Source organism: Canis aureus, chromosome 8, assembly GCF_053574225.1.
Source record: "Canis aureus isolate CA01 chromosome 8, VMU_Caureus_v.1.0, whole genome shotgun sequence".
NCBI classification, from domain to species: Eukaryota; Metazoa; Chordata; class Mammalia; order Carnivora; family Canidae; genus Canis; species Canis aureus.
Genome location: NC_135618.1, coordinates 71,719,508 through 71,742,804, shown reverse-complemented (window position 1 = coordinate 71,742,804; position 23,297 = coordinate 71,719,508). Strand labels below are relative to the sequence as shown.

General features: G+C 54.9%; 1 protein-coding gene and 1 long non-coding RNA gene across 7 annotated transcripts in view; one reads left to right on the top strand and one right to left on the bottom strand.

Annotated features, from left to right (window-relative positions):
• Nucleotides 1-11,348, bottom strand: part of ELN (elastin) — a 32,280-nt gene extending 20,932 nt beyond the window's left edge. For 2 of the 5 annotated variants that reach the window (XM_077908233.1, XM_077908238.1), the window contains exons 1-6: nucleotides 10,972-11,347; nucleotides 5,049-5,099; nucleotides 3,821-3,850; nucleotides 3,270-3,302; nucleotides 1,302-1,331; nucleotides 9-44 (exon numbers count right to left, since the gene is read on the bottom strand). In XM_077908233.1, coding sequence (XP_077764359.1) covers nucleotides 9-44; nucleotides 1,302-1,331; nucleotides 3,270-3,302; nucleotides 3,821-3,850; nucleotides 5,049-5,099; nucleotides 10,972-11,053 — 262 coding nt within the window. In that variant the 5' untranslated portion in view covers nucleotides 11,054-11,347. Of the gene's footprint in view, nucleotides 1-8; nucleotides 45-1,301; nucleotides 1,332-3,269; nucleotides 3,303-3,820; nucleotides 3,851-5,048; nucleotides 5,100-10,971 lie in introns of all 5 variants that reach the window. The other 3 variants (XM_077908237.1, XM_077908235.1, XM_077908236.1) reach the window with 3 other exon arrangements.
• Nucleotides 11,244-15,701, top strand: LOC144319723 (uncharacterized). Of its 2 annotated transcripts, XR_013385451.1 has the most exons (5): nucleotides 11,244-11,713; nucleotides 12,530-12,652; nucleotides 12,986-13,056; nucleotides 13,382-13,440; nucleotides 14,243-15,701. It is a non-coding gene; the product is annotated as an uncharacterized LOC144319723 (long non-coding RNA). The 2 variants fall into 2 exon arrangements; XR_013385452.1 differs by lacking the exon at nucleotides 13,382-13,440 and having other exon boundaries at nucleotides 11,253-11,713.
• The last annotated feature ends 7,596 nt before the right edge of the window (nucleotides 15,702-23,297 follow it).

Genomic DNA, 23,297 nt, shown 5'->3' with positions numbered 1-23,297 from the left:
GCACTAACCTGCTCCAGGGCCACCGCCTGCCAGCCCAGCAGCACCTGTGGGGAGAAGGGGACAGAGCCAGGTGAGGAGAGGAGAGGCTGGCATGTGGGCATCATTCTGGGGCCCAGAGTGGGAGGGGTCTTGTGGAGGGTGACCAGGAACCAGGCAGTTCTGTGGTCATTGAGTGGCGCTCAGCCCTTAAGCTGGACTTAAGCAGTTGGTACTTAGGGATCAATCCTGATAAAATAGTGAGCAGCTACTATGTACCGTGCAGGTGTGATAGCCTTGACCCCCCTTCCCCCATAACACTCCTAGGCTAGACCTTGCTTCCCCTAGGCCTGTCAGGTAATGGGGGTCCCATCAGGGCTTTCTGTGCCAGAAAGCCCTGCTTCTCTGTTCTTACCCTCGGCACCCACCCCCCTGGACTGCTTCCTTGCAGGGGTCCCCTGGCTCAGCCCACTTCTTTTCCCCTATATCTGGAACCCCTTCTGCCTCCCACCATTTGTCTGTCTGTCCATCCAGCCTGCCCTGCAGTCCAGAAGCCTTCTTGCTTGCAGACGGATGCTAAAATGTTTATGAGAAGCCAAATGGGTCCCTTTGGCTCTCTCCTTCCCACATCTGGGCCCAATTGCTCTTTCTCCCCCTCCAGGAGACATTCCAGGGCTTGGGCCAGGACTGATGGGCAATCAGGTTGGAGTTCACAACCGAGCCAGGTTTGTTTCCAATTCTGTGAGAATCTTTCCTGCAAGCTCCAGTCCTGGCTACCAGTGTCCTAATCCCCGGGGCAGCCCTCTCTGGGGATAGATGCCAGACGTGGGGGTACTGCTGAACCCTAGGGGCAGGGAGGTCTCTCTGGCTTTCACTGGATGTGGTCCCCTGTCCCACGCCCATCGCCTAATTTGTCTGAGTTGACCATGTCTGAAACTCAGCCATCCTCTCTGTAAGGTGCGTCTCTAACTCCGGTCCCTCTCCCGTCCAGGCAGATGTGGTGCACGTCAGGCCAGGCCTGGGATGTGCTGGGCTCACTTCCTGAGCACCGCAGGCCCTGCCCCTCCCCAGTTGTGTCAGGGCTTTCTCTCAAGCCAAGCCCATTTCCTGAACTCCAAGAGGGCAGGGAACACGCTCAGGCCTTTCCTGACCACAGAAAGGCTGGGAAGAGAAGATGGGGACCCAGCAGGAAGTGAGAAGAAGCTAGGGCCGGTGGGGTGAGCAGCCAAACCTCTTCCCATGCTCCCCCTCCAGCTGTCTGATCCCAGGGTCACCTCCAGCAAGACTGACCCCACCCCTGCTTGCCCTCCTTCCTGGGGACTCACCTGGCCCAAACGCCCCCAGGAGTCCAGCCCCTGGAAAGGAGGAGAGGGGTGAGGAGATGACTGTAGCCAGGAGCCCAGCAGCCTGGCCAACCCAGCCCCCTGTCTTCCCAGAGTCAAAGAGCCCTGGATTCAAACCCTGCTGCCGCTACCTGCAATGCATGTGGGGGAGCAAGTTACTTCACCTCTCAGAGACTCAGTACCCCCATCTACCACGGTGTCCCTGCCCTTTTGGGACCAGTGGACTGGGGAACAGAAAGCACCTAGTGTGCACAACCTGCCAGGGCACCCAGTGGGTGTCTCTGCTCTTTCCTGTCCTCCCCAGCAGGCAGCTGGCCTCCAGCTGGTGCTGGGGGTGTGGGTGGCATTGGCTCCCAGCTGCCTGGGCTCCCACTGAGAGTCTAGGCAGGGCCGGCCCGCTGAGGCCCACGTGGAGCAGCTGCCAGGCCACCCACCCTCTACTTGTCAAGGGATTAATTGTTCCCAAGCACGACACGCGCCGCCTGCGCCCTGTTCCATCCTGCCTGGGCAGGCCCGGATGTCCCCGTGGCCTGGGTGCTGATGCTGAAAGGGGATGACCTCAGGGAAGTCATGGAACCCAGCCCCTTCCCATTGGAAGGAGATGTCCTGACTTCCCTTTTGGTCTACTCCTTTACCTTGAGCTGAAAGTTCTTCCAGATGTCTACTCTAAGTCTTTCACTCATGATCGCCTCACTTTAGCACCCATCCCTTAGGGGACTCTGTGTGCAGCTGTCCCAATCTTCCCTCTAGTATTTTATCACAACTTGCCACAGGTTCCCTGTTGCCAGTGGGACCCATTCATTCCCCCTCTAGCTTTGCAGTCACAACCCCCACTAACTTGGGCTTTCCCAGCTGAGCAAAGTCCTACTTCCATGCCTTCACCTTCTCTCTACCATGTGAGATCGGCTGGCCCCTCCAGGGAGACAGGATGCAGGTTCTGGCAGGATAAGCAATGAAGTTCAAAGGCTCCTGGCCTCACAGACCCCCCCTACAGACCCCAGAAAACCCCTTGCTCAGGACTCCTGTTCTTTCTCTCTCTTGCCTGACCCAGCTCTGGAGTTTCACAACCCAGATGGGCTTGCAGGGAAGGGGGATCTGGGTCTTGTAGATTCATTTGCACTTGGATCATTGAACACTGGGATTTCGTAAGAGCCGTTGGACATGCAAACTGTCCTGGAGCCTCTGGCTTCAGAGCCAGGGAGACGTGGAGCAGGGGGTGGGGGTGGGGCGGGTGCCACATGTGGAGCATCTCACGTCGATGGGGCTATAAATCTGGACGGAGACACCATTTCCTCCACCTGTTCCTTATCCACCAGTGCTTCCTGGAGGGACCCACCCTCCCCCTTTCCTGGGGTATGTTTTTTGGAATTGGTGATGGACTTCAGTGGCAGATCCAGGCCCCATGGGCAAGGCTCAGACAGATCTAGGCAGATCTTCTTACTGGAAACCTCCAAGGTCTAGACAGAGCTGGAAGGGGCCTGGTCAGGAGGGGAGCTCATCTGGGGCCAGGGTCAAGGTTAAATCCAGGCTTTGGTCTTGGGTCAGGGTTCAGCCTGAGGTCAATTGTCATTGAGGTCAGAGATATCTAGGGTCTTGGCCTACAGGTTAGAGGAAGCTTGGTCTGGGATCAGGGGACCATCCAGGTGGAGTATGAGGCCCACCACCTGTGTCTGAGCACCAGAGTGACATTCACAGTCTTGGGGACTGGGACATGAGTCCCTACATTTGCCTCAGCACCAGGGCTTTTTTGCCAAGGGGACTCTCCAGGCAGCTGGGCACATGGGCATTTGCAGGGTAGACCCCAGATACCCCTCACACAGAGAAGACATCAAGCTGACTCCTGTCTCCTGTTTCTGGAGGTCCTGGGGTCTGGTACCAGCCTGCTTGTACCTGCTGCTCACCACCTCCCTCCCTCCTCCTGCCTGTTGGCTCCCTTGCCTCAAGTCTTACCTGGCTTGGGAGGTTTGCCTCCGGGCCCCAGAGCTGCAGAGGGAAGAGATGGTGGTGAATGGAGAGCTAGCCCAGGCCACTATTTATCTCCTATATATCTTGCTGGGACAGTGTGGGGGATCTCACTCCCCCAGGTCCTGGAAGGGCCGACAGGGATGGTCTTCCCCTTTTGACAGGGAGCTGCTGGGAGTGCAGTGTCTGGACATGTGGGTGGGAAGCCCGGCTCTGGCCCTAATTTATGACTTCTACTGCCTCAGACTCAGTTTCTCAGCCCCAGAAGGGAAAGACAATACCCATTCAGCAGGTCTTGCAGGGGTGTCATAGAGGATCAAAAGAAATGGAAAAGAAGGCAGGGGCCCCCAGAGGAAGTGGTCAGGGGAGGGGCTTGGAAGGCCAGTGGGCTCCAGCTCTCCCCAATGGATGTTCCCTCTGTAAACCGAGGGAGTCCCTGATGCCAGGCTTTCTGGGGTTCTGAGGCTGGGGCACCTGGATGGACCAGAGTGACAGCCAGACCCCATCAGTGAGGACCCAAGTTTGGTTTCTTAGCTCACCTCCTCCTCCCAGACCTCCAATACCAGCACCTGTGTTGAGAGAGAGAGGGAGAGAGAGAGAGAGGGAACCATCAGTGTCTCTGCCAGAAAGCTGCCCACTGACCCATGATCAAATCCTTCACTGCGTAGCTGCATGACCTTGGGCAAGCCTTAACCTCTGTGAGCCTCAGTTTCCCCATTGGGCCAACAGCTCGATGCCTGTTTGCATCTGGGTGTGTGCCAGCAGTTCACCTCAATTTCATATCAGTGCTGAACACTCAAATGCTTCGTTTTTCTTTTCTTTTCTTTTCTTTTCTTTTCTTTTCTTTTCTTTTCTTTTCTTTTCTTTTCTTTTCTTCTTTTCTTTTCTTTTCTTTCTTTTCTTTTCTTTTCTCTTCTCTTTTCTTTTTTCTTTTCTTTCTTTTCTCTTTTACTAGATCACCAGTTTATTATAAAAGGATGTGACCGTGGAGCAGCCGGATGAAAGAGGCATAGGGGGCAAAGTTTGGGGAAAGGGCGCAGGGCTTCCACGCCCTGTCTGGGCACCTCTCTTCCTGCATGTACAGGGGTCCACCTCCCTGGCAGGGCCTCTCCAATACTTTTTAAGTATTGAAAGTATTACTTTTGATTTTTCAATCTGCTTTAAGGCATGGTGCTTTTTTCCAAATCAACACAAAACGTGCCCCCCTCCCAGCCTCCCATACCAGAGCAGCAACATTCTGCTGGTGGTCTTTCGGGGGTGTTCCTAGTCTCCACCGGCACGTGGCTGCTGCTTTCATATCGTTAGCACCTGAAAAACGCCTCGCCCCACAGCTGGGCAGGTAACACACTCATATTTTTTAGTAGATGTGTATTATGTCAGAGTTTACCTAATCACACCCTCTGTCAGGTGGGCTTCTTGTTTAAAGTCTTTGCAAATAACCTTCCGATAAACCTTGCTTGGGATCTCTCTTTTCCTCTACTTTTCAATTATTTTCTTTGAATGAATTCCCAAGAGGGAGGTTAATGAAAGGCAGGAGCGCGCGAAGGTGCCCACTTTCGTATGGCCTTGTGAATATTGTCTTTCATCTTTCAGAAAATGTATGCTCTGAGTGCTTGTAAAAGTGTCTTTTAAGTCAGAAGGAGTGGCTCGTGGGTCTGCTGTGCTAGTCGTGCCAGTGCTCTTCCCGGCTGCGCTGGCACGCGGCGCCTCTCCTACCAACTGATCACAATCTGCCTTACCTGAAACGTGGAATTTCGCGTACGTTACCTGGGTAATAGACGCCTCCAGGAACTCCACCAGGAACAGCCCCCGGGACCCCTGGAAGTAAGTACGGAGAATCCTCCATCAGCCAGAACTAATGAAGGCACAGTGACAATAACGAGGCAGATGGCAATGACGACATTGCACGTCTAGAGTGATGCATGTTGGCCAAGAGACTGATGTTTATAAAGCATTTTCTCATTCATCCTTCTCAAAATAGCCCCACGAGGTTGGAAGGGCAGAGATTACTCTCTTCATTTTAACAGATGTGAAGTCGGGCTCAGAGAGGTTAGGAGTGGCCAGGGAAACACAGCTGGATTTAAGCCCCGCCGCGTCCCCCCTCCTCTGAACATGACGGCTTGCACGGCGTTACCTGCTTCTCTCGCCCTGGAGGGGGCTGGCACGGGGCTGGGAGCGGGTGCCGTCTGCCGGGCAGGCGGCGTGAGCGGGGGCCAGAGCTGTGGGAGGGCAGGCCGGGCTGTGACGGCAAGCGGTAAGGACATGCGGCTGCTGCCAGCACAAATGCAGCCATTCCCACACTGATAGGATGGCGTGAGGTCAGCGTCCTCAGCCACTGGGCAGCAGTGGTTGGGTGGGGTTCTGGCTGTCTGACACAGGGCTGTCTTAGGAGGTGCCGGGGCCTGGAGGGGGACACCATGAATGAGCAAAGTGAATAGTTTCCTAAGGAAAAGCTAATTCACTGGCCAGGCCAGGGGCGGTCTGCCCGGCCAAGATCACGAGTTCGTTCCCCACGGACCCGCGAAGCTCTCGCTGGGGGACGCCGTGGTGCTGGGCCCCAAACCAGGCCCAAGTGTGGTCATGGCAACAGACAATCCTGGTGCAGAGCAGGCCCTGACTCCGCCACCACAGAGTGGCCCCGGCCTCAGTGAGCTGCCTTGCCAATGCTCCAGCCAGGGCTCCGGCACCACCCCACCGAAGGGTGCACAGAGTCGGGCAGCTCTGCAGTGTGTCCGGAGGCCTCACACCAGATGTCTGGCCTCTGTGGCCTGGCGATGCTGCACAGCTGGGTCTGATGGCCCCATGGCCCCGTTAGCCTCAGCGACAGCCCGGCAGGGTGGGGAATGCCAGGCTGTCATGGTCACCCCGTGCCAGAGCCCCAGTGCACACCTCCCAGGGCCTGCAGCTCCCCCAGGGCCTGTGATCCAGACCTGGGGTGTGCAAGCTATCTCGTCAGAGGCTCAGGGACACGGAGTGGTGGCCCCAGGAGGCTGGGCCTGCTGGGAATGAGCGTTTCTGCTCTGTCATCGGCTGCCAAGCACGCACATAGCCTGTCTTGGGCCTTGGATGCCTCCCTTGTCTCCAGCCTCCAGATCTGAGCACTGTCTCCTACAATGTCTTTTCTTGTGGTAGTCCAGGCCTTTCTCTGCCTCCATTCTCACCCTGCTCCCCTTTCTCTTCCTCTTGACAGTGCCTTGTCCCCACCTCTCTGCTCTCTGGCTCCAGGGCAGGCTGCAGGAGCAGACCCATCTGTCTCTAATCCTGGCTGTGCCACTTCTTACCATCTGTGTGACCTTGTGCAAGTCATGTAACCCTTTTGAGTCCCAGTTTCCTTGTAAGCAATGTGGGACTGATCACCTCTGCCTTTCAAGGCTGTTTGCAAATTGCCAAAGGGTTCAAATAAGAGACCATCCTGCTCTGGACTTGGCATACAATAATTGCTCAAAAAAAAAAAAAAAAAAGGTGACCTTTTGTGTCCACTTTGCTGCACAGTGCATGGTGTGGGGCCAGGTATACAACAGACATTCAATAAACCACTAGTGAATTAGGTTGAGAGGAGGCAAGGATGGGTCTGGGTCCAAACTCTTCCATCCCCAGCCAGCCTGGGGGGCTCCCCACCTCGGGCCTGGCTGAACCCTTCCTTCCTCTGCCGAGGTTCTGCTCCCCTGCACCCCATCTGCATTTCCTCCTCTGCCTGCCCTCTCCCCAGCGCCTGCCCGGCTCTCTGTAGCCCTCCTGGCCTGCCCCAGCTCTCCCCACACCCCGGCCCCCCATGATTCAGATCCCAATACTGATTGCCAAACTCCGTGCCTGAACCATGATGGCCTGGGGAGCGAGAGAGTTCAACCCCCACTTTGCACTGAGCTAATGGAGAAGGATTAGGGGTGCGCAAAGGATCCCTGCCCTGCCCCCTCTCACCACGTTCAGGAGAGGTGAGAACAGATTAAGACAGTAGTCAGTCAAGGGCCTTCAAAAAGGCAGCTTTCGAGCTCTAGCCGGTTCTCCTTCTCCTCACCTCCTTGGCTGGAACAGTTCCTCCTGCCAAGAGTGCTCTCCGCTACCCAAGTCCTGCACTTCCTCCTAGACTGAGCTCAAATTCTTCCCCTCCTGCCTTCTCTGAGCCTGTGGTTCTCACCGCTCAGCTGGCCCAAAGCAGTTGGCTTGGAGCATGCTTGTCTTGTTTTATGTGGGTTTGGCTTGTTTCACGGGCTAGCCCAGGGTGGAACTTGTCTCTTGCCTCTTAGAATCCTGGTCTTAGACTCTCAGAGATCATAACAGTCTTCTGGCCTGGGCAGAAACTCCTGCAAACATCCCCTTGTACTCCTGCTTGCACGCCTCTGGTGACAGGAAGATCACCCCCTCCCGATGCTGTTGGCCCTACCTGCAGAAAGGCTTTCTTTCTGCTGAGACAGAATCTGCCCTCCATCTCTCCACTGCTGTCTCCCAGAGCCCCAGAGCCCCAGAGCCCCAGGCTCATCTCTCACCCACAGACAGCCTCTCAAGCATTGCCCGTTCTTTTAGGTCTGACTCAAATGTAACTTCTGCTATGAAGCCTTCCTGGATTTCCTGGGACTCTCCTGGGCCACCCAGTCTCCTGGTCCTATCTGCTTCCTCCATCACTCATGCACACTCCACCCAGTAGACAAAACATGGCGTGAGCAGCAAGAGGGAAAGTTAAACCTTAAAAAATGTGCCCTAATTATAAGAGTCAATCGGTCCAAATAAACAAATTCTGAATAAGAAGATGTATTGTTTTAGAAATTCCCATTCCCACAGTCCCCTCACTTGATGTGATTTTTGCAGATGTTACACGGCTGGAGCCTCCCACTGGCCCAAGGAGATAAGTAGGGCAGGGATGTTTCTCCTCATTTTATGGCCAGGGAAACCAAGAGCCAGTGAGATGAGGCGCCTGGCCTGGGACCCACCGCTGACCCCAGTCACACGCAGGGCTTTCTGACTGGGCCCCCGGGCTTTAGGTTCAAAGATGTGGAGAAGGCAGTTGGGGAATGAGCATCGGGCCAGCAGGCCTTGGCAAGGGGCTTTGCCAAGCCCAAGTCCAGGGGGCTGGCAAGGGAGCAGATAAGACCTCACGAAGCTGTTTATTGTTTGCCTGGAGAAAGGCTGCCAAGGGCTTTTCAAAAACAATCTGTCCTCTAGTGGGTGACTCTGTCCCCTCCCTCCCCTGGGCATGTCTGCCCTCCCGCCGTGGCTCCAGCAAATGCAGAGAGTGGGATTAACTCCTCACCCACAGACCCTCTGCCCTGGAGGCTCATCAGAGTTACCTGGGCAGCTTTTTATAAAACCTCCTCCACATCCAGTTCCTTCCTCTGGCCAAGTAAAGCAGGAATCCTTGGGTGGGACCCTGGTATCAGAGTTGTTTAAAGTTCTCCAGTTAACTCCAATATGCAGCTAGGGATGTTCCAAATCATCCTTAGTCCCGGAATCAGGAAAAGAAAAGGCTGATACATTTCTGGGGCATGGGGATGGAATTCTACCGAATTTAACTGTTTTCTCTATCTTTTTAAATGGCATGGGGGTTTGGAGCGGCTGGTCTTCAGACCCACTTGGAACTTCCTAAAGGGGTCCAGACAACCCTTTCCATTACAGTTTTCCTGGGGGGTTTCCTCCACTTACGATGCAGTTCTTTGGAACTAGGAAGCTCATGGGGGTGATATCCTCTTGTTGAGGGGGGCAAATGCTGGGCTCCCCAGGAAAGCCAGGCGGGTAGCTCTGTGTATGTAGGGGCATGGCTCTCTCACTCCCCCCGACCTCTTTAGTAGGCTCTGGGCAAAAACTGCAATAGATACCATGGATTCACACACCCCTGACTGGGACCCAGTTGCTTTACCACCTGGGTCAGAGCTGAGATTTATATTTGTAAAATAAGATGAAGAGTAGTTGAGCATTGGCAGTGTGACTGGAGCCACAAGGAGAGGGTGTATTCTGCCCTAGGGTGTGCCCACTCAGGAGGCTTCATCTCCTGAAGATGGACCCCCCCCCCCCAGATGTAGCCCGATACCCGGCCCCTGCCCCCATCCTTTGGCAGAGAACCTGGCCAGTGCTAACCCCCTGGGGCTGCCTTAGCTTGTCTGAGCCTCCATTTACCTATGGGTAAAAGAAGATCATATTCTCAACTCTTCGGGGGTTTTGAGGGGTTAATTGCCACGCTCTATGTGGAAGCACTGTCTGGGGAGGCAGGTGCTCAGGGGCCACACCTGAGGGAGTGGGGAGGAGGTTTGAGAGGGTCCAGAGCTGCTGCTCTTGGGGGTGCTGGGGTGGCCGGTCGTCTGGGGTTTGTCTTGCCCCCCTAGTATGCCCCCCGCCGCACCCCCATCCAGGTCCAGGTCCAGGAGCTGACCTCCGCAAGAAGCCTCTGCTCTCAGCAGTCCTGTTCAGCTAGTCAGTGGCTCGGGGGAGAGGGTTGCTGCTGCCCCGCCCCTCATTCCAGCCCTCCGGCCTGGCCCTGCTCCATCCCGCGCCCCCGACACTGGCCCCCCACTGAAGATCTGGTTCTAATGGCAAAGGGGGACGCCCATGGGAAGCTGACCCCACCCAGGCTACCCCACCAAATGGCTCAAGTCTCTGCACTCCTCTCTTCCCATGGCCAAGAGCACCTTCTGGAGGGCTCCCCAGGGGGCCACTCCTAGGAGCCCTTGAGGTGTGTAGCCTCCTCCCGGGGGGGGGGGGGGGCATCCTTGTGGCCTATGGCAGAGAGCATGCCAGATGGTCCAGAACTGCCCCGAGGTCCACTTTAGCCTCTGTCACTGGCTGCCCTCCCTCTGCCAGGAGATGAATACCTTCCCCAGCTTCTCTGATCCTTGTTTGTGTCCTATACCACACACACACACACACACACACACACACACTCACAGAGTCACATGCTCGGTGACAGTCCACACCTGGATAGCATATTTCCCCTGTGTCCATTCCTGTCGGGTGGCAGACTTTCGCACACGCTAACAGGCACTTTCACAAACCCTACGCCCTCTCCCATCACACACACCTGCTCAGGGGTGAACCTGTGAACACACATTCCTCCTCTATGGTTTGATGACACATTTGGACATATACACACATGCCCACCTGCGCCGTAGCACACAACACACTTGTTCCTGTGTGCATGCCCTGCACACACATACACACGCTCCGATGGCCCGGCCCCCCTCACCAGGGACAGACCACAGCAGCAGCTTTCCAACCCGCAGCCCGGAATCAACGGAATCTGACCTTCCTCTGAGGGGGGTCCTGACTTCCCCGGGGTGGGGGGAGGAACAAGGAACCTGTCGAGGTCACACAGCTCACCGTCGTCGCTGAGCTGGCCTCCGGCCCCAGTCCCCTGTCCCTACTGGATCCACACGTGTGCAAACTGCCTGTGCCCTGCCAGGGGACCCCGAGGGCCCTCCCGCAGCATGCTTGCGCGCCCCCCCCTCCGCAGACAGCGCCCGGGACAGAGGTGGGGGGCCTCAGCCGAGCCGAGCCGGGCGGCAGGACCTGGGCCGGTCGGGACCACCCTGCACCTTGGGGTGTCTGGTGACAGGTTCCTCCTCGGCAGGGCTGGCTCCCGGGAGGCGCGGTTGCGGGGATCCCGCGGCCGGGAGGCTCCCGCCCAGGGTCCCCGGAGGGCAGGGTGGAGGGCGCCCTCTGGTCTGTCAGGGGGGGCCGCGGCATCCCGGGGCAGGGAGAGGCCTACCTCCGGGCTGCGAGGGGCGGGCGACGGACAGCAGGAGCAGCAGGACTCCGGGCCGCAGGGCTGCAGCTCTCAGACCCGCCATCTCGGGGAGAAGTGCCCCGGGCCGCTCTCTGCGCCTCGTTTTATCCCCAAAGCGTAATTGCGGCCTCGTCGCTGAGAGGGAAGGAGGGCGGGCGGCGGGCGGCGGGGGAGGGGGGAGCTGGGGGAGGGGGCCGCGGGGAGGGGGCAATTACGAAAGGCCCCGCTCCCAAGCCTCCCAGGCTGAGTCTGACTGGACTGGATGTGGGCTTTTTTCCTTAAAACACACTCACCCGCGCGCACACACACACGCACACGCACACGCACAGTTTCCCCATCCCTCGGCTTCCCTCTGTAGCTGTTCCCTCCGCGCTGGCCGCGTTCCCGCCAGAAAGTGCGAGGGGGGCCTCTGCCAGGACAGCCCTCGGGAGAGGAAGCGGGGGGAGGGCCCGCAGCCCGGCCAAAACTCCAGCCCCAGCCAAGGCCCGAGTGGCCAGGCCCCCGCCCCTCCGGCTGGGCCCGGGGCCCAGCGTGGGGACGCAGGCCAGCTGTCCTGTGCCTCTGCCCCCACCCCGGCCCTCCAGACTCCCCCGACACCCCCAGGTCTGGCCAGAGACTGTCCCTGCCCGAAGCTGGGGGTTGGGGTGTTGGGCAGGTCTGGGGTCCAAGGCCTGGGGCCAATGTCTGCAGAGGCTGAGGGGCTGTGAGCAGAACGGCCTGGAAGGTGAGATCATGCTGGCGCTGCCCTGTGGGGCATCAGGGGAAAAGAAGGGGGGGGGACTCTGACACACTATAGGTCCATCCTTTATGGACTAAGGTCACTGTCTCCCGGCTGATGCTGGGGAGGGTTTGGGGGCAGGTCTAGGATCTGTCTCTGCAAAGGCACAGAGGCTGCATTAGAACAGCCTGGGAATTAAGACCACATTGGCATAGTGCCCTGGGGCATCTGGGGGACATGTGGGAGACCCTGACACACCACAGGGATTCCATTCCTCGTGGATCAAGGTCACAGTCCCACACACAGGCCTGTGTAGACCACAGTGTCTGGGGATGTTCAGACAGGATCCCCAGGTACTCTTTGGGGGACCGAGGGGTTGGGGACCTCACCCGGATTGAGTGTCCTGGCCCCTCTTTATCACCCAGCCCCCATCTATCTCAATGCTGAGCCTCACTAGCACCCAGACCAGACTCCAGAGTCCCCAGACGGCAAGTTCCCTCCCAGCCACAGGAGGACGCCTGGGGCGCTGACATTCCGCTGGTGGCCAGGAGGGGGCGGCCCTGTGCTGAAACAGCTGAGACCAGCATTTCCAAGACTCCCGTAGTCCCAGCCTGCCTGCACAGGATGAGGACCTTGGGGACTTTCCTGGGGTTGGGTAGAGTAGCGGAGGGTCATGCCTCCCCAGCCCCCCGAAATTGGGGAAGAAATTCAAGAGCCAGAGGATACGGGAGGGGAACAGATACTTGCTATCATCAGAGCCTCTAGGGTGGGGGAGGGGGAAAGTCGAGGTCACAAGTTCTGTGAGCTTTTTCCTGCCCCCAGATGGAGAATGATGGGGGAGACACAACCACAGCTCTGAGCAAGGGAGCTAAAGGACCCCCGCGCCCTCCAGCCTGGAGCTGTGTGGCCTTCTGGAGGACTAACAAGGCCACGTGTTGAACTCAGGTGAACCTAGCACTAAATTCTAGCTCTAGGGCTTTCTACTGGGGTAAGCTCTTCACAGAGCTTCGGTTTCATCTCGTGTTAGATGGTGATAAATATCCCTGCCTAGGAGGGTTATTGCAAAGATAAATAAAATGTGATCATACATTTCTGTACCGTGCCTGCCAGATCCAAAATGCTCCAGGCTCATTTGGTGCTAGTACTAGTACTAGGCTACTATTGCTACCCCTCATCCTGCATGGACCACTCCTGTGTTTAGGATTAACTATCAGGTTTGGCTCTCTGTGGGGCCACCTTAGGACCCCAGGCCATTCCATCCTCTCCCCCTGGTCTTAGGCAGCGTCTGCTTCAGGAGTTTGGAAAAGGGTGGACACACAAGGAGAACAAACTTGAAGCTATTTTGCACAGTAAGTGTACAGCTCCTGCTTCCAGTGTGTTCTATTTGGGGTACTGTGGGGTAGCTGATAGAGGTTATGAGCCCGAACTTGTCTTTGTTGCTGGGGGTAGGGGCTGCTTAGGGTTGGGGTCTGGAGGCTCAGTACCTAGGGTGAGCCTACATGTGGAGAGCGAGGCCAGGAGGTGCATCTGTGTGCCTGCCCCCTCCTGGGAAGGGGGAAGGGAGGGGGCGCTGGGGAGGAGCTGGGCCCCACTCCTCTCGGGGCAGTGACGTGGGCAGGAACCGGCTTTCAGACTTGCAAACCGCAGTCTGCTCAGAGTCTTTATTAATTCCAGGACCAGGAGAGAGGCTGGAGCCAGAAGGAGCGTTCTTGCTGCTGGGGGATCCAGGAGAGGTGTGGAGGGGCGCTTGCAGGGAGAGACTCGGGGCTGCTGGGCCAGACCTCTCCCCACAGAATCAGGGCCCTGTGTTCCACCCTGATCTGGGACCCCCTTTTTCTTAGCACCCTGTGCTCGTTGGAACAGCTCCAATAACTTGCATCTGAGGCTTCACACACCAGAAAGGGCTTCAATTCAGAACCCATCAATTGAAGTGATTCTTCAGTACAATTTAGCCCAGGGTATTCAATACATACTGTAAGGACTGGAGGTCACAGTTATTAGCTGACATGCATTCATTCATTTGCTCATACATCCTAGAAACCCAACAGTCCTCAACTACTCTGTGTTCACCTCCCTGCATAGCTGCGTGGGTTAAATCAGGTCATTCAGGTAGAACCGCCCATGGAGGGCTGCATGGTGCATCACGGGGCTGGGTGAGCCTGGCTTCCCAGTTATCACTGACAAGCCTCACCTGCCCACTCACTGCTAGACATCCAGGTTTGTTACTGACAGGACATCTCTGTCTTCCAAATCCTCCAGGTGCACCTGTTTAGAAAGGGGTGTGCCACACCTGCCCTGAGCATCTTATTGCTTGACCCGGAAGCCTTCAATTGCCTTCCAGATAAAGTCTAGACTTCTGAGTACGACCTTCAAGGCTCTGTATGACCTGGTGCAACTGCTCTGATGCTCTCCTTCCTCTAGGCCGGCCTCCCTTCCGGCTGGTGGAGCTGCTCTCTAGCTCCCAGGCTTGTCCGGATGTTGTCCGAAGGGCCGGATGTTGGCAAGGCTCCCTAGTCTCAGCTTCTGTCCCTGCAGGTCAGTGCCCTCGGTATTCCTGCCCCCAGCCCCTCCGAGGGTCGTTGGTGGGAGCCTTCGTGGTTGGACTTGAAGCTTCATCTCATGCCCCTCGGGCCTGGCCATCACTGAAGATGGACCCATTTCTGTCTCCTGGGTCATCCAAGAAGACTGGATGATAGCACAGTGCCCTCCGGGAGATGGGGGGCAGAGATTGCTGATGAGAACGGACCCCAGAGTCTGGCTGTGGTTTCTGTTTTCTCCCTGTCTACACATGGTCCTTTTATCTGTTGATAACAGGATGCTCTGTCTGTGTGGGACCTGGAACCAGAGAGAGAGAGACATAAGCGTTTGCTCTAGGACTAGCCTGGGAAGAGCTTGGTGTCCATGGGACCCGGGACCCATGCTATGCTCCCTCTCAGCAAGGGGTCCTCTGCTGTCAGTCATCTCCTCCTCCATGTAGCAGTCTTTTCAGCCAGTCCCCTAGGCAATAAAGTCAAGGTTTTACTGTCAGGGAGAGCATGAATTTCTCATATCGACCCAAGTGAGATTTGAGAAGGAACAGAATGCTGGTTGGGAGCATGGGTCCGAGTGTAGACACTTCTGGAGGGAATTAGCAGCAAAGCCAAATGAAGGACCCCTTCCCCCAACCCCAACCTGACCCATCTTTGCTCATCGGAGAGACCCAGCTGCAGACATTAAAGACAGCACCTGCCCCTTCTCTGATTTAAACTTTTCCAATAGTTCCATAAAATCAAGAAAATGTAAGTAAAATTAATTTTAATAATGCACTGTATTTAACTCACTATATCTAAAATATTATCATTTGAATGTATAATTGACATAAAATTATTGAGATGGTCTACATTCCTTTTTAAAAAATATTTTATTTATTTATTCATAAGAGACACACAGAGAGAGGCAGAGACATAGGCAGAGGGAGAGGAGGCAGGCTTTCTGTGGGGAACTGATGCAGGATTCGATACCAGGACCCCGGGATCATGACCTGAGCCAAAGGCAGACACTCAACCACTCCACCCAGGTGCTCCTGTACATTCCTTTTGTGTACTAAGTCTTAAAACTGGCGTGGGCAACAAATACCATAGGGTCCAGCAATGCCACTTCTGGTATTGATCTGAAGGAAACAAAAATGCTATTTTGAAAAGATATCTGCACTCAGTGTTCATTGCAGCATTATTTACAATTGCTACAACAGGGAAGCAACCTAAGTGGTAGTTCTTGATGAACAGGCAAAGAAAAAAATATATGTACACACACACACACACACACACACACACACACACACATACACAATGGAATGTTACTCAGCCATAAAAAAGAAAGGAATTCCTGCTATTTGCAAAAACATGGATGGACCTTGAGGATGTTATGCTGAGTGAAATAAGTCAAAGACAAATACCGTATGACCTCTACTTATATGTGAAATCTAAAACATAAATAAACCCAAGTTCACCGATAACAGAGGACGGATTGGTAGTTGCCAGAGGCGGGGTGAAATGGGGGAAGGGAGTCAAAAGGTACAAATTTCCAGTTATAAGATACATAAGCCCTGGTGATGTCACATACAGCTTGGTGACCACACTTAACAATGCCATGTTATATATTTAGAAGTTGCTAAGAGAGCAGATCTTAAAAGTTCTTACCACAACAGGTTGTAACTATCTGGTGACGGATGTTAACCAGACTTATTGTGGTGATCGCAGTATATACAAATATCAAGTTATCATGTTGTGCCCCTGAAACGAATACAATGTTATATGTCAATTATGCTCAATTTTAAAAAATGATGTGGAAGTTATATTTAGAGCACATATCAATTTAGGCTAGTTGCATTTCTTTATTTTTTCTTTTTAAAAGATTTTATTTATTCATTTGACACAGAGAGAGAGCGAGTGCAAATGCACAAGCAGAGGGAATGGCAGAGGTAGAGAGAGAAGCAGACTCCCCAAGCAGGAAGCCCAATGTGGGGCTCAATCCCAGAACCCTGGGATCATGACCTGAGCTGAAGGCAGATGTTTAACTGACTGAGCCACCCAGACAACCCTAGACAAGTTGCATTTCAAGTGCTCAGTAGCTACATGTGGCCAATAGCCACCAGAGTGGACAGTGCAGGTGAAGGTCATGAGGGGACTGGTAAGGATGAGCCCCGAAGGTGGCTCTCACTACACAAAGATTAGAGCTATACAGGGCAGGGAAGAAGGGACGTCCTTGAGGACCGGAGGGCCCATCAGGACAGGCCGCCCCAGGGGAGAGGCCCTACTTTGTGCTGGGGACCCAACCAGAGCAGGTGGCTGCCCCGGGGTGGGGAGGAGGAGGGGTATCAGCCAGCACCCAGAGCCAACAGTTTGGCTGGAAAATGAGAAAGGCCTTCTGTGGCTCATTCCTGCCCAGAGGCAGCTGGGGACCTCTCTGACCATGGGCCAGGAAAGGAAAGGAACCTGCCAAAGGCAGAGATGTCAGGCTTTGCTGGAGGTAGAGAGTCTGCAGTTAAAAGCTGATTGATGGGAAGCTGTGGATCTGGGCCACTTCATCATGTGGGACTGGCCTGAAGGAGGAACGGGCGGTCCTTTGAGGCAGTTTGGGAGTTGGGGAAGGGGCTGGGATTCCAGCATGGGGTGTTTCTGCATCTTCCAGGCTAAGGTGCGAGGAGGAGGTTGGGGGTGCAGAGGGGGCCAGTAGTCATCATGAGCTTGGGCAGATCACCTAGTAATACTCAATAATGGTGACATCAAAGGTAATTAACCCCCAGAAAGTCCTATTTTCTCTTATGGAGACAAGGGTTTCCACAAGCCTTTAAGATGGAAAACTCATGTCTGTAAGCATCAGGTACACAGCCCGTGCTCAGATGCAGGATGGGGTCTGTGACACCATTTAGGTGACCAAAGCAGATGATGAGGCTGGAGGGAGAGAGGGGAGAGCCAGGGGAAGCCCCCTTCCCACAAGCACACCCCCACCCCCACCCCCATGCCCCAGTTCTTGAGCTCCTCATTTCTGATCCAGCAACCTCTGTGCAACGCCTCGCCTCTGCCCGGGCCTGGGTGTTTGTGTGTCTGAGTCATTTGTCAGTCTGGGGCCTTGGCCGGTGCGAGCAGGGGGGTGGGTGTCCAGGACAGGCCGTGCTGTTCTGCCCCGTGCTGTTCCCACATCGCCTCCTGAACTGTCTGCTGCTGTCTGGGGCGGGGGGTACATTGCTAGCTGGGCAGACTCTACACAACCACCCCCCACCCCCCTGGCCCCAGGGACCCAGGACGGATGAATCCAGAACACGCCTTTCATTTGTTTGACACTTGACAGTTTATAAAGCACATCTCCATTTGCAATTTGGGATATTATTATCCCAAATATAAACACAGGGGTTAGGAGCCCTGTCTACAAACTCGGATAGCCAGAGAGCACTCTTTGTATCTCCTCCAGATCTATGTAATTGTAACGCTGAGCCCCTGTCACATGGGCAGGCAGCAGTAAATCCCATCTTAGTAACTGGCTCTCTCTGTCCCCACCCTCCATCCCCAACCAAAATCTAGGTGTCACCTGGCCTCACTGACCTTACTGGGGCCTCTGTGCCTTCGTGTACCCCAGGGCTGTGATGAGGCTGGGGAGTCCAGGACCTCCGCGCTCTCTGGGGATGCCTGCCAGCGGTAATCTGCTCCTGGACCCACGGGGAACTCCCATCCCCAGTAGGAAAATCTTCCCTCCAGACCTCCTGCCCCTCTGATACACACTCAAAGAGAAGGCTTGCAGCCTGGTGAGTTGCAGGAGAGGCAGGATACAGGATGGACTCACACGAGTATTCACGACTCCATAAACTATCCTGCTACCCAGGTGAGCAAACTGAGTCTTTTTGAGGTGTGCGAGGTCACCCACCGCATTATGGCCTGGAGCTGAGGCCTCTGGGGCATTTCACCCTGCCAGCCACACCACTCTTTGATGGGGTGACAAACCTAGCTGTGGGGTACACCCAACATTTGGAGAGCAAGACCCTCTCTTTACAGGGCTGGGCACCCCGGTTGTTTCAGTGCTGGCTCTGGGAGCTGGTAGGCAGAGCTATCCATGCTCCCCCTGCCCGGCCCATGCTCCCTGTGCCTGGCTCACGGCAGTGCTTCCTCCCGCACAACCTTATCGGCCTACCTCCTCCAGCCCATCGTGCCCAGGAGCTCTTCCAAGAGCCTGAGCTGAGAACACTGCTGGGCGAGGAGCTGTCTTCCTCCTGGGTTTTGCCCGTCTCCATCCCTACACCACGTTTGGCCACTCCCTGCCTTGGGCAGACCCCTCCACCCATGCCCGGAACCCTCAGCTGGCCTGATCCCTGTGGCGCCAGGCGGGTCCCACGGGGCGGGCAGGGCAGCTGCCAGGATGCAGGGTGGGAGGCAAGTGAGGCCGGGCCAGGGGCTCCCGCTGGGCCTGGGTTATCTACTCCCTCGTTCCTTCTGGTCTCCACATTCCTGAGTTGCCAGCTTTGGTTGGGCACTGGCCTTGGGAGGGAGGACGGGTAAGACACCAGCACCTACAGTCCTGGGAAAGGGGATGTAATCAAGAAGGCTTCCTGGAGGAGAATGCCAGAGTTGAACCTGTTCCCTTTTCTCAATGGGAGATGTGTTCCGGGTGGTGTATGCAAAAGCAGGAAGGCTGAAGGCCCTGGCCTTTGCCCTTCAGCCCACCCACAGGCTGCCTGCCTGCCTGCCGGAGAGCTTCTGGAAACACAATCCCAGCTGTCCAGCCCTGTATGAAGCCCGCCAGTAACTGACCCTGGGAGGATGCTGGCCCTTCCTGCTCAGCCTTGCACGGTCTCCCAGCAGTTTTCAAATTACAGGCTGTGACCCATCGATGGGCATGAAATCAATTTAATAGGGCAGGAGCAGCATTTGAAAACTGAGTGACTAGTATAGAAAAGAATAGATGAAAGTGTCACATTTGCGACCTGATCGGTCTTGTGTCTTAAATCTTTTGTCTGAGTTACCTGTGTTTGCACATGTGTGCTGGATTGTGATTTCTCATCCTGCATGTTGCTGTCAGAAAGTCTGCAAGACACTGTTGCAATCACCGTGTACAAGCTGTTCATCCTGTGTTAGCGTGGGGAGGCACCCACAGTGTGGCTGAGTGAATGTGCGAGTGAATGAATGGGGGGGAGGAGATCCCCCTTTGCCCCCTTTGGGGGACACCATGTGGACCCCCTTGGCTTGGCCACATGTCGAGCTCTTGCCAGACTGACAAGAAATGGGATCTTGGTGCATGAGTTTGGGTCACTATTTGTTTTTGGGATGTGGGCTGTGCTTGCTCCTGGACCTAGAGCCATCCAGACCCCCTGGGGGCCCCCTGGAAGGACATCATGAGGGAGAGCATGACTTTCAGGGCACATTTTTCAGAAACCCAAAGGCAGAGGTGAGGTTGCTAGATGGGCATGGCTCCCAGCCCCATGTAGTTGGTACGAAGGCAGATGTGGTTTTATGTGGTTTATATATTGGGGCTCTGAGTAACATTGCATTTGAAAAAAGGGCTTCTGGGGATTGAAAATCATGACAATTGCCACTCTGGTGGGAAGGCAGGGTCCCAGGAGATGGAGCGATCCTTCCCTGACCTGTCCTGATCGCTGGGTGACCCTGGGTGACATCTCCCCTCTCTGGGCCAGGAGTCCCGTCTGAACCAAGGGGCTGCAGCCTGGAGCAGCTGTTCTCAATTCTAGCTGTGCATTAGAACTTATGGGGGTTTCTGAATCAATCTGCCCAGATTATACCCCAGACCAGAATCTCTGGTGTCGGGCCCAAGGGTTGGGGTCTTCCCAGGAGCTTCTGATGTACAGCAGACCTTAAGAAACACTGACCCAGATGGCCCATCTCCACAAGTGACTCTCCCACGGGGGACTCTGGCTATCAGGCCAGTGGTTCTGGGTTTAACGAGCATGAAAAACATTGGTTCTCAAAGTGTGGTCCCTGGATCAGCAGCATGAGCACTGGAGGGGAACAGATGCACTAGCAATGCAGATTCCCAGGCCCTGCCCCAAATTGGCTGACTCAGACTCTGGGGTGGGACCAGCCATTTGGGCTATAATGAGTCCGCCAGGTGATATGTAAGCGTCTTCAAGCGGGGGAACCACTGACCTCACCCCGACCATCAGGTCCCTCTGTGTGAGGGTCACCTGTGTCTTCTAACCACAGCTTCTGTTTCTGGAAAGGTTTCCAGGGGATGTACTAGTCAGCTGGGACAGCCACAGCAAAGGACCACAGACCAGGGGGTGGGGGTGGGGCTCAGACCATAGGAATTTATTGTCTCCTTGTTCTGGAGGCTGGCAGTCTGAGGTGAATAGCTTCAGTGTCATACTCGCATGACCCCATCTTTGTGTCTTAAATGGTTGGTTTCTCCAGAGTCCCCTCTCCTTGGCCTGCAGGTGGGACAGCCGCTTTCTCCCTGCGTCCCCACATGTTCATCCCTCTGTGTATGTCTGGGTCCTAATCTCCACTTTTTTTTTAAAGATTTTATTTATTTGTTCATGAGAAACAGAGAGAGAGAGAGAGAGAGAGGCAGAGGGAGAAGCAGGCTCCATGTGGGGAGCCCGACTCCGGACTCAATCCTGGGTCTCCAGGATCACGCCCTGGGCTGAAGGTGGCGCTAAACCGCTGGGCCACCCAGGCTGCCCAACGACTTCATTTTGACTTAATTGCCTCTGTAAAGACTCTAGTCTCCTTCTTTCCAGGCCCCAAGTGCAGTGAGGGAACATTCTGGAACTAACCCCTCCAGACGCTCTGATTGCCAGCATGCTCATTGCACCCTCTCCTGAAAGCAGACCCTCTGGTTCTGATTCTTGCCTGGGCTTAAGCGGTGGGTCTGAGGAGATGTGTGCCTTTCTTGAAACAATATTTAAGATGTCCTATAAGGACAGAACACCCCTCACCTGTTCTCACTCCCCCAGTCACGTGGTGCCACCAGATGGGCTGAGGATCCAGGAGGGGTATATGACTTTTTCATTCATTTGTTTAAAAATCTTCTTTGGGGGCGCCTGTGTGGCTCAGTTGGCTAAGTGTCTGCCTTCGGCTCAGGTCATGATCCCCCACATCGGGCTCCCTGCTCAGTGGGGAGTCTGCTTGACTCTCTATCTCTCCCTCTGCCCCCTCCCCACTTGTGCTGTCTCTCTCTCTCTCAAATATATAAAATGGAAAAAAAAAATCTTTGATTCAGACTGGTTACCCACTCCTCTCCCATCAGCCCAGACTGGGGAGACCTCTGGCTCCCCAGAAATATGTCTGTGAGAGCTCACTGATGTGGAAAGAAGGCATCTGAGAGTGTTCAGAGGAAGCCTGGCTGGGGGCACGGGGTGGAGCCAATCCAGGAAGGCTTCCCAGAAGAGATGACATATGGCTTCAGATTCTAGCTGTATGGAGCTCCTGCCACCTGTCAGGCACCTCACTGGGAGCTTCCATGACCCTAACTGGTTTATAGTCCAGACAGATGGGGAGGTGTTATTTTCCCTTGTATTAATCATATCTTTGTATTCTGTATTTTGATGCCATGATATCTTGGGGAGGCATTAAAATGTTGACTCTGGAGAGACACCCCCCACCCCGGGCTAGCTAATTTTTACAAATAGCAAGCAACTTATCTGGCGACACACTTTTCATGTATAAACCAGCCAATCCAGAGCCCGCACCTCAACCACCAGCTTTCTGGGGCTCTTCTGTTCCAGGCCACTACCCGCCTGCCCTAATCACCCCATGGCCAGGCATCAGACAATTAGGGATGCTCTTTATACCCAAAAGCCCACTTAAGTTATTCAAAGAGGCCAATGCTGAGCTTGCTTTTCCTGCCTCACCTGTTCCAGCCCACGGCAACCACAGTAGAGGCTCCTTCCCTGCTGCCTCCTGACTAGCCCTGGTGCTTCCCTGTGTGGCCCTGCGTGGGGTGCCCCTTTCTCCTGGGATCCAGGAGTAACCTGGATCTTTGGAATGGTGGTCCTCTCCTGATCTGTTGGCCTCACCATACCTGACCTGTATTGTGAAACATCCTCTTTCCATTTTCAAAGAGCGAACTGAGGCCCAGAAAGATTGAACGACCTGCACAAGGTCCCACAACTAGTCATGGCAGATGGGGTTTGAACCTCATTCCCCAGGCCCTTGGACAGGGCCTGGGGAGGGAGTGAGGAGGAAGAGTGGGGTTTGAGAGGGGGGCCAGCACACATCTCCTGGAGCTGGCCCTTTGCACTGTGGGGCACTGTGCCTGCCCTGTCCGTGCTCTCCGCAGGCTGGACAATCTCATCTCTGGATTCTTGAGGCAGGTGGGGAGAGAGGGGGGGATGAAACACCAGCTCCTTTGGGAAGAGGAGGCAGACCTGCCTTAAACCCTGGCCCCACTCCTTCTGGATGTCTAGAATTTATTTCACAACCATCAGCTCCTGAGGGGATGGTGCTATGTCTTGACCCCTCTGCATCCCCAACACCCATATTGACTTGATCCAGAATACATACCTGAGGGGGGCAAATAAATAGATGGAGTTTCCTTCTTTCTATCTCTCATTCTGTGTCTCTTTGTGTGCGTGTCTCTCTTTCTCCTGCCGGTCTCTCCATGTTCCTGCCCGTGCCTTTTTCTGCCTCTGGGGTAGTTCACTTCTGCAGGGCCTGGGACTCTCAAGTCCCAGAGGTTTGCATTAAGTAGTTTATCCCATGCAGATTCAGCTGCCTGCATTTTCTTGCAAGTGGAAGTATGCCTGGTGGGGAGGTCTCTGTGATCCCAGGCTCAGGTGTTGGCTTTCAGCTTTGGGGGAAACATATCTCCTACCTTGGCCTTGTGCTCCATTCGAAATCACCGGGAAATTTGGCTGGCCCTCCTGCCAACCCCTTATAGCCCACGATACAGAAGGACATTGAGGCCTGGGGAGGTGTCAGTGAAGGTGAGTGGCCGTGAGGCATTGTGTATGCATGTGTGCTCACATTGACTTGCACCACATTTGCTCACCTAATGATGAACTGAGTTCCAAAAGAGCATAAAAAAATATTTTACTGATTTATTCATGAGAGACACAGAGAGAGAGAGGCAGAGACACAGGCAGAGGGAGAAGCAGGTTTCTTGC